This window comes from Aethalodelphis obliquidens, unplaced genomic scaffold (assembly GCF_003676395.1).
Source record: "Aethalodelphis obliquidens isolate GAN/ISIS:26980383/991018 unplaced genomic scaffold, ASM367639v1 scaffold127, whole genome shotgun sequence".
NCBI classification, from domain to species: domain Eukaryota; kingdom Metazoa; phylum Chordata; class Mammalia; order Artiodactyla; family Delphinidae; genus Aethalodelphis; species Aethalodelphis obliquidens.
Window position 1 is genome coordinate 1,307,770 of NW_020838071.1, and position 9,202 is coordinate 1,316,971.

A 9,202-nucleotide genomic window follows, 5' to 3' on the forward strand; every position below is an offset into this window, starting at 1 on the left:
CATCTAGCACAATGCTCGGCTCTTAGTTTGTGATCAGGAAATACTTGTTGAATGAACTGAAGAATAAAAAAGTGATAATCCCTCACCTTGTTATCTGATATTTCCAAAACACTAATTCATTTTGAGAGGGAAAAATGTAAATTAAAAAGAGTAGTATCATATGATCCCGCAATTCCACCTCTGGGAGTATATCCAAAAGAAACAAAAACACTAACTGGAAAAGATATCTGTATCTCCATGTTCACAGCAGCATTATTTACAATATCCAAGATCGCGGGCGCCAGTGGGCGGGGTCTGGGGCGAGGCCCTGAGGGCCGCTGGGACTGGCGGCTTCGGTGCTCCGGAAGTTGGAGCACAGGCGAAGGGTGGGGGCCAGACAGCGGGGTGTGAGCTGCGGCACAGATGTCATGTGGCCTGTGCTTTGGACTGTGGTGAGTACCTATGCTCCCTATGTCACCTTTCCCGTGGCCTTCGTGGTTGGGGCTCTGGGCTACCACCTGGAATGGTTCATCCGGGGGAAGGATCCCCAGCCTGTGGAGGAGGAGAAGAGCATCTCGGAGCGCCGGGAGGACCGCAAGCTGGATGAGCTGCTAGGCAAGGACCACACCCAGGTCGTGAGCCTTAAGGACAAGCTGGAACTTGCCCCTAAAGCTGTCCTGAACAGAAACCGCCCGGAGAAGAATTAATGGAGGACACAGCGCCCTATGGGTCCTTCTGGGGGCCAAGACTGGTCCTGCCACCATGTCGACCCAGCAACCAGAAGCCACATCTGATTTGCTTTATTGCTTCTTCTGGCCCCTCCCGTCCCACACAGCCACACACATACTGGCTGCTCTGCTATGGCCAGGCAGACACACTAGTAGCTGAGGGGCCAGTGAAGAGGAAGGCCCGTGAGGGTTCTGGCCTGAAGGCTGCCTCTGCTCGATGGTGGCCACAGCTGCTCAGGCTTCTGCGCTGCTAGGTGCACCACTGGGAGGAGAGTGATGAAGTGAACATTGGCCGTCAGTCCATGTGGGGAGGCAGTTTGGCCTCAGGTGGGAGTGGCTGGGATTGGGGTGATGCCTTTAGGAGGGGTACCTACATGCCTGGTTCTAGTTTGCACTGGGAGGAGTTCAGAAATCTACCTGGCTCCCTTAACTAGCTTGCTTTGTCCTTTGTGCTCATTCTCCCTGAAATCCTGTCAGCTCAGGAAGGGGATTCCCCTGGGAAGGAAAGCAGTTTTCTGTTCTTGGGAGCCCAGGCTGTTCACCTTGGGGCAGGTGAATTTGCTTGAAAACAATCACCGTCTTTCACCCCCACCCCATTACTGTGTAGTGCAAAACTTGATTAAAGTTGCGTCTGAGAACCATTTTGGTCTAATCCTATCTTCCAGGTGGTGCTGCGGTCTCCTAGGAGTTATGCAAAGCAGTCATCTCCGGGTAGGATAAAATTGGCCTTTAACTAAGGACTTTGGGGCCCTGGAAGCTTTGTTCTACTAGCGTGGCTGCACTGGATCCTGGAGGCGGTGAGTCCTGGAGGCGGTGAGTCCTGGAGGCGCAGGTTCCCAAGGGCCTTTTTATCATGATAACATGAGGCTTATATACTTTCGAAGTCTACATTAAGAGTAGACCAGGGAGCTTAACAATTGCTATCAAATTTTCCAACTTCATACACACATGTACACATACTTTTCCCTATAAAAGTAGTATATGTATGTTAAATTTGGTAGGGGTTTAAAAAAGGTTACCCACACTCTGAGGGCTCTAGTACAGATAAAATGTTAACATTTTGGTATCTTTCAGTAATTCTTGGACTAGTTTTTTTAGGTATTTTACTGTACATTTAATTTTATATTCTTCTTTTTACATAGTGTTTCATATCATAATCACTTTCCTATCTTATCACATGGCCTTCATAATTCTAATTGTTTTCATTAGCTGTATAATTGCCCATCAAGTGGGAATATAGCATAGTTTGTTTTTAACAGTTTCCCTATTGCTGGACATTTGGGTTGTTTCTGGTTGTTCACTAGAGAAATATTGCAGAGTATCTTATATAAGGATTTTCCTGCATTTTTGGACTAAACGGTAGGAACAGTAAATGGCATTTTGGATGAAATGGGACGAACGGTTTTAAGGGCCTCAATGCATAATACTAAATGTCTTTCCTGAAGGGCAGTAGGAGCTTATACTAAATGCTGCCACTAAGGATGTTTTCGGTGAGGTTGGAAGGGGTGAGAGCAGAGAGCAGACCTGTTGCCTCACGAAGTCAACTGACCTTTAACCTGAGTGAGCAAAGGCAAGTAATGAGTATTTGATGAAGAATGAACCTGCCTTAAAAGGGGGAGGCTGTTTGCCCTGCCGCTTACCTCAGGATCTGAGGCCCAGTGGTGTTAACAGGTGGGTGAAGGTAGAATTACTGAACAGGTAGAGATGCCGGCTGTGGAGTGGGAGGAGTGGGGGGACGTGGAAAGTGGTAGCCAGAGAAGGAGGGGCAAGTTGAGTTGGTGGCTTCCCCTCAGTCGCCGAGCCCTGCTGGGAATGTTGAGATGAGCTGCTGTTGCTTCTCAGGGCATATATCCAATGGGGAGTGTGGAGAAGCAGGGTCTGCTGCTGAAGTGAGGATGAGGTTTCTGGTTCTGAAAGGATGTGCTAATAAGCTTAGCTTGGTCATAGGCTCAGGCTGACGCAGGCCTCATGGGCAGACCAGTGCTGCCCCCCTGTGGCAGTCCTGAGGACGACCAAGCCTGGGATCCCTTCACTAGGCGAAACCACCAGTAGCAAACTCTCTTGCCTACAGGGGTCAGTCAGGTGGCTTAAATGAGCGGCCAGGCCAGGTACTAGAAAGCACAGGCCTGCCTAAAGTGGGCAGTGGCTGTGCAGCTTCTTCCAATTTGTGCTGCTTGCCCAGAGATACCAGATTGAACTTCTGATTTTTAAATGTTGACAATTTATTTTTAAAAAAATTCTAAGCATGCTAACATACCCATAGGGTTAATTTGACCCAGTGGCGGCCAATATGCCACCTGTCAAGCTGCCCCTTGCCTTCTTATGAAATCTGAGAGATATGCTTTGTTTTTAAGCAATCTAACAACTGTGGCAAACATTAGATCCCAGGATTGGTTTCCCTCGAAACACTTTTGGGCATCCCGCACATATGTAGTTTAATATCAAGCTAATCAAAACATTACAGGACAGAAAACCTACAGAAATAACACACAAAAAGTTTTCCCACAGACTAAGACATTTTTGGGTTTTCAGATATTTTAGAATAACCCTGCCACCACTGATGTATGTCCTCCCAGTGCCTGATGGAAGAAGCACTATCTTTGGAAGTCCAAGTTGCTCCCTTTTTCTAGTCTCACTTTGTGCCTCTTTTAAATAATTTTATTTCCTCGGGCTTGCCCTCACTGAATTTTTGCCTCCAGCAAGTCTATTAGTATTCTCAGCTGGCTCTTTCTTTCCCAGGGCTGGCTGAGCTCTGCTGCTACAGTGGGGCTATGAGATAGAGCGTGCTTTCTTGCCTCTGCTCAGGTGTCATCAGGCAGCAGGGTTTCTGTGGGTGGGGCAAAGGTGGGCCAGGCTTGCTGGGACCAACAAGGCATGGACTGGTTTTCTTCCACTCTTGCTGATTCGCCTTGGAGGCACGTGACCCTCTTTTGGGTTGGCCCAGCAGTCACGATTCACTGAAACACAGTAGTAAGTAGATGTGCTTGGGGCTTGGGGCTTTTACCCACCCCTCCCGCCCCCGCCCCGGGTCTTTTCCCAGCCTGGTGATAGTAGTGGCTTTAGAGCTGCATTATCCCGTCTGAGCATGGCCGGGATCACTTCTCTGCCCTCAGTGGCCCAGGGTCTGGTGCTTTTCCACTCTCTCTCGAGCCTTTCCTGTGCCTGTTGCTGTGTTAGCTCAAGTCAGCTGGGCAGCTGCCAGGACAATCCTGCCAGGGGGCCCTTTGACTCCTGTCAGCTTCCCAGGGCCCCAGGCTGGTGAGGCCGTCGGCCGAGTGAAACACCATGGGATCAGCGTCCCCAAAGTCGCTTGGGAGCCAGGCAGTAAAAATGAAAAGGCTTGTGCCTTGCCTCACTTTTCCTTTTCCACTCTGGTGTGGGTCTCTAGGCACTTGTAGAGTGGTGAGCCAGGGCGGTATGGTACAGTGAAAATAAAGTGGATTCTCGAGCCTGACAGACTTATGAGTACTGCCTCAACCACTAGCTGAATGACCTTGGGCAAGTCACATAGCCTTTCTGAGCCTCAGGTATCTGTTATCCTCATCTGTAAAACAGGGATAAGAGTACCTATTTTTGCTGGGTTGTTGCAAAGTTAAGGTAACATATGTAAAGTTCTTAGCAGAGTCCATGGCAACAAGTAGGTGCTCAATAAATGTTGGCTGCTGGAGTTTTATTGCAGGAAAAACAGTTCCATGTAGCCTTGTGATCCTAGTGAGCTAGGGATCCGGAGGGGAGAGCAGCCGTGGTTGGGAGGGTGATCACAGGGACCCACCCTCACAGGGACCCTCTCAGGCCTGGTGGTTGAGGGCTTCTTAGGAGTATTTTACAGGAAAGGCTGCCTTGTCCAAGAACCAGGCTGGCCACGGGGGTGCAGACTTCAACCTGTGCTGCTAAGTAGTAGCCGCATCGGTGCCGTCTCAGGGTCAGAGACAAGACGGGCGGAGCGAGGTATGGGGGAACACCCGAGAGTAGCATGCGTCCAGATGGGTGGAGGTGAGAGCCTTGGACTTGGAGGCAAGAGACGGGTGGCCTGGGACATGCCTCTTCACCTCTTCTGGCCTTGGAAGAATAGGGGTACTGATGTCCTTCCTGCTGTAGTGTAAAAAGAGTGAGAAGCCAGCTTAGAGCTTCAAAAACATGCAAGTGCTGTTCTATCCCAGTAAAATCTCCCTTTTATCGAATCAGGATGGCAGCCAGTCTGAATAATGGAATAGACCTAAATGCTCCTTTATTCTTTTTCTGAGCAGTCTCTTAAAGTATTTGCTAAGTAGAAGTCTTTGGGGAATCAGCTTTAAGAGTAAAGAGGAGTAATTAGTGTGCATCATTTTGCATTCTGTTCCAGTGGTACCTTGATGTACTTAAAAACAGTCTATTCTTTTATAATTAAATTGGTTAACATTAGTTATCTGTTTATCAAATCCCTTTTACACAATGAAGAGATGAACCTTGGCTTTGTTTTTTTTGTTTAAAAATTCCAAATGGGTCCTCCAAATCTTTTTGAGATTTTTAAACATCTTTACTGGTGTCCCAGAAAGGGAAGTTCTTCTCTCTAGAAGAGTCCAAAGTCCCTTGTACCCTTATTCCCCTCTCTACTGCCCCTTTTCCTTCACTTCCAACCCCAGGTCCACTGTCCATTTCTGTTTGCTTCTGGGCCTGAACTGCCCAGTGCAGCTAGAGAATTTTGCATAACTGTGTGGCCTGACACTCTCCGTATATGGGTTCAGATGCAACCTTCAAGGTGATTTCTTATTTATTTGTCTTTTTTGGCCATGCCACATGGCATGCAGGATCTTAGTTCCCCGACCAGGGATCAAACCCGTGCCTCCTGCATTGGGAGTGTGGAGCCTTAACCACTGGACCGCCAGGGAAGTCCCTGATTTCTTTTTTCAACCAAGGTTGTCAAGCCCTCAGCCCCATCCCTGCATTCCTCTTAGCCCTTGCTGCTTGCTCTCCGCTTCCACCACTAAAGTGGTGAAGCCAGTTTGGCTAAAAGCCTTTGTGATTGCAAATGTGGCATCCATTCCCAGTCATACTAATGCTTTGCAGTGTCTGGCACTCTTGACTGAATTCTGTCTTGACTTCACCACCACCTCTGTTTCCTTTTCCAGCTGTCTCCTCTGCCACTGGCTCCTCCTGTTCTCCTAACTGTGAGTGCTCTTCCAGTTTCATCCTTGGCTATTTTCTTGCTGCACAGTTTTAGCCTCACCTGTGGCTTCAACCACCTGCTGATCTACCAGAAGTCTTATCTGTAGTCGTGAGTTTCCCCCCAAGCTCCGAAACAGCTCACTATATATCTTTGTCTAGATGTGTATGACAGTTAAAGGTGTTGACCTGGGTTTGAAGCTTAACTCTGTAATCTAGTTGCGTGACCAGAAAAGTCACTTAACTTCTCTAAGCGTCATCTGTACAATGAGGATGATTCTTGTGAAGATGGAGAGTGTTTGTAAAATACCCGGCCTGGTGTTTGGCATGGATTCCGTCTCCTGTCTCCTGTTGCTCAACTTGGTTCTGACTCCCTCTTCCCCCAACCTGTGGTGACCCACTTCTTCTTCATCTGGAATTCATCCTCTGTTCTCCATCTCACCTCCCTGCCCTCTTATTAATCTCTTTCCTAAACTTTTGGTCTCTTCCTGAAAATTCTTCCCGTTTCTGGCAGCATTTTCTCTCTAAAACACATCTTTAATGAGCTCACTCCTTAAAGACCTCCATGGCTTCTCTCACCAAAGCCCCTTGTGTGCCATGCAGATTCTTTCATCATCTTGCCCTAGCCTCCCTCCCATCATCCCCAGGACAGAACCTACTTTGTATTGATACCATTTCCTGAACACGTTATGCTCGTTCAGATCCTGATGCTTCCGGGTGCACTATGCATCGGGCCTCCTTGGCTGCCTGGTGAACTCCATTACACCACAAGACAGCCTAGGTAGCTAAGCAGAGACTGCCATTCCCTCTGCCTCTCTAACCCTGTGTCTGCTCTCCTACTGCAGCATTTACACAAGGCACTGTGATGGTCATGTGTCTGTTTCCCTAGACTGTGAGTTCCTTGAGGGCAGGGACCAAGCCTTGCACAGAGTCATTTCTAATACATGTTAAATGAATTAAGAGAAAAAAAAAATAGCCAAGGTGTGCAAAAACCTGTGTCTATAGATGTGTCCACAGATGCATAAATCCTTCAAGAAATTGATATCGATATATATAATTCAGCCATAAAAAATTGAGAAAATCGTACCATTTGTGACAACATGGATGGACCTTTAAGGTATTGTGCTAAGTGAAATAAGTCAGACAGAGAAAGACAAATATTGTATGATCTCACTAATATGTGGAATCTGAAAAAAAACCAAACAAACTCATAGAAAAAAGACCAGACTTGTGGTTACTAGAGGTGGACCGTGGGGGGAAGGGGAATTGGAGAAAGATGATCAAATGATACAAACTTCCAGTTGTAAGATAAATAAGTACTAGGGATGCAATGTACAATATGATGACCATAGCTACCACTGCTATACAATATATAGGAAAGTTGTTGCGAGTAAATCTTGAGTTCTCAACACAAGGGGAATTTTTTTCTCTTTTTTCTCTTCTTTTTTCTTTTTTTTTTTATTGTATCTGTGTGAGAAAATGAACGTTAGCTGCACCTATTGTGGTAATCATTTCACAATGTGTAGATCAAACTATCATTCCTTAAACTTATAGAGAGAGGTGTGCCAATTATTTTTCAATAACACTGGGAAAAAATGTATAATTTGAACTCTGTTTCTGATTTAGGAAGGATTATTCGGGCCCTAAGATAGTCTCCAGTGAATGGTACCAATTAGATGGGCAACCTGTTCCACTTTCCCTTCTCATTCTTTTCAAGCCTGTCATAAATTACATCATAAATTGGTTTATAGGGTGACAGTTTTAGCTATGCACTTTTTATATAAACCTTTAGAAGCTGGATTTTATTTATCACAGAAATTTTCCTCTGGGAACAGGTAATGCAGTATTCTTACTGACAATTTCCTACCCTCCTCCTGGGTACTCCTGTAAAAATAGGAAAAATGGATTTCAAGGTTGAGTGAAGCCACTACAGTACTATCTAGGCATTGCATCTCGTGCTTTGCACTTTTGTAATTGGCACTATAGCAGTTGCTATGCAGATTCCAAAGTTAAGTAATCGGTGATATTCTGGGAAGCTTCAATATTATGCAACTCAGTTCTCTCAATCTAGTATATACCAGTTCAGTCCAACCTTTCATGTTTAGCCTATTTTTTTCTCTCCTGTAATACCTGGCTCATCTAACTAGGAAGAAAAAACAAGCAGGGGAAATAAACATATATTTTCTAATTTCCTACCATCTCCTCACTTTTGCTGTTTATTTTGATAACATTTTTATTTAGAAGCCTGTGGGATCAAAACATTTGCAAAAATGGCTAGGATTTACCATATATAAATACACACATTGACATTTAGCATGTAGAAGATAGTTTTTTTAAAAAATCATCAGGATTATAACATATATATATATAGAGAGAGAGAGAGAGAAGGAGATATTATTCGATATTATGTTACGTTGGGTAGTGGGAAGCCCTTTCACTTAATACAGTTGGTAATCATCAACAACGTTTTCTAGATTGCTAACAAAAATTCTATATACCATGAAGATTAGGAAATATAATTTAAGTTTTAAAACATAATTTTAGTTGACAGAGATCCCCATGATTAATATAACAAATGATTGAAAAGTAATATAAGAAGTAATGAATGCTATCTTTTCAAAATAAAGGAGTAGCAAAACTAGACATTTATAGTACTTAACCTTAAGACAGTTTCAATTAATGAAACATATAGTTTGATATCTGTAAGGATTTCACTCAGTTGTTTACAAACACATGTTCTAACTTGCTCACTTTTTTTTCTTAAAATTAATCAGTACATTTATAAGACAAAATTCTAGTCTCCCTATATGTCCTATAGAGCTGTACTGTCTAATACTGGAGCCCCTAGCCACATATAACAATATACATTTAAATTAATAAAAATAAGTAAAATTTAAAATTCAGTTATTCTGTTGCCTTAGCCACATTTCAGGTGCTCAATAGTGATAAGTAGCTAGGGCAACCATTTTGGTGATACTGTATTTTTTTGTATAATACATCCTTGTAGCCCATCTTACACCCAAGAGTTTGTGCCTCTCATTCCCCCACCCTATCTTCCACCTCCCTCCCCTCCCCACTGATAACCACTAGTTTGTTCTCTATATCTGTGAGTCTGCTGGTTTTTTTGTTATATTCACTAGTTTGTTGTACTTTTTAGATTCCACATATAAGTGAGATCACACAGTATTTGTCTTTCTCTGTCTGACTTATTTCACTTAGCATAATGCCCTCCAAGTCCATCCATGGTGCTACAGATGGCAAAATTTTGTTCTTTTTTTTGCGGTACACGGGCCTCTCACTGCTGTGGCCTCTCCCGTTGCGGAGCACAGGCTCCAGACGCGCAGGCTCAGTGG

The 9,202-nt window shown here is 44.7% G+C and overlaps 1 protein-coding gene across 1 annotated transcript; it reads left to right on the plus strand.

Annotated features, from left to right (window-relative positions):
* The first annotated feature begins 364 nt into the window (after positions 1 to 364).
* On the plus strand, positions 365 to 688 carry LOC113615958 (small integral membrane protein 12-like). Its single transcript, XM_027099056.1, has one exon. It carries the CDS (start codon positions 408 to 410, stop codon positions 684 to 686), a length of 279 nt encoding a protein of 92 aa, XP_026954857.1. The 5' UTR covers positions 365 to 407; the 3' UTR covers positions 687 to 688.
* The last annotated feature ends 8,514 nt before the right edge of the window (positions 689 to 9,202 follow it).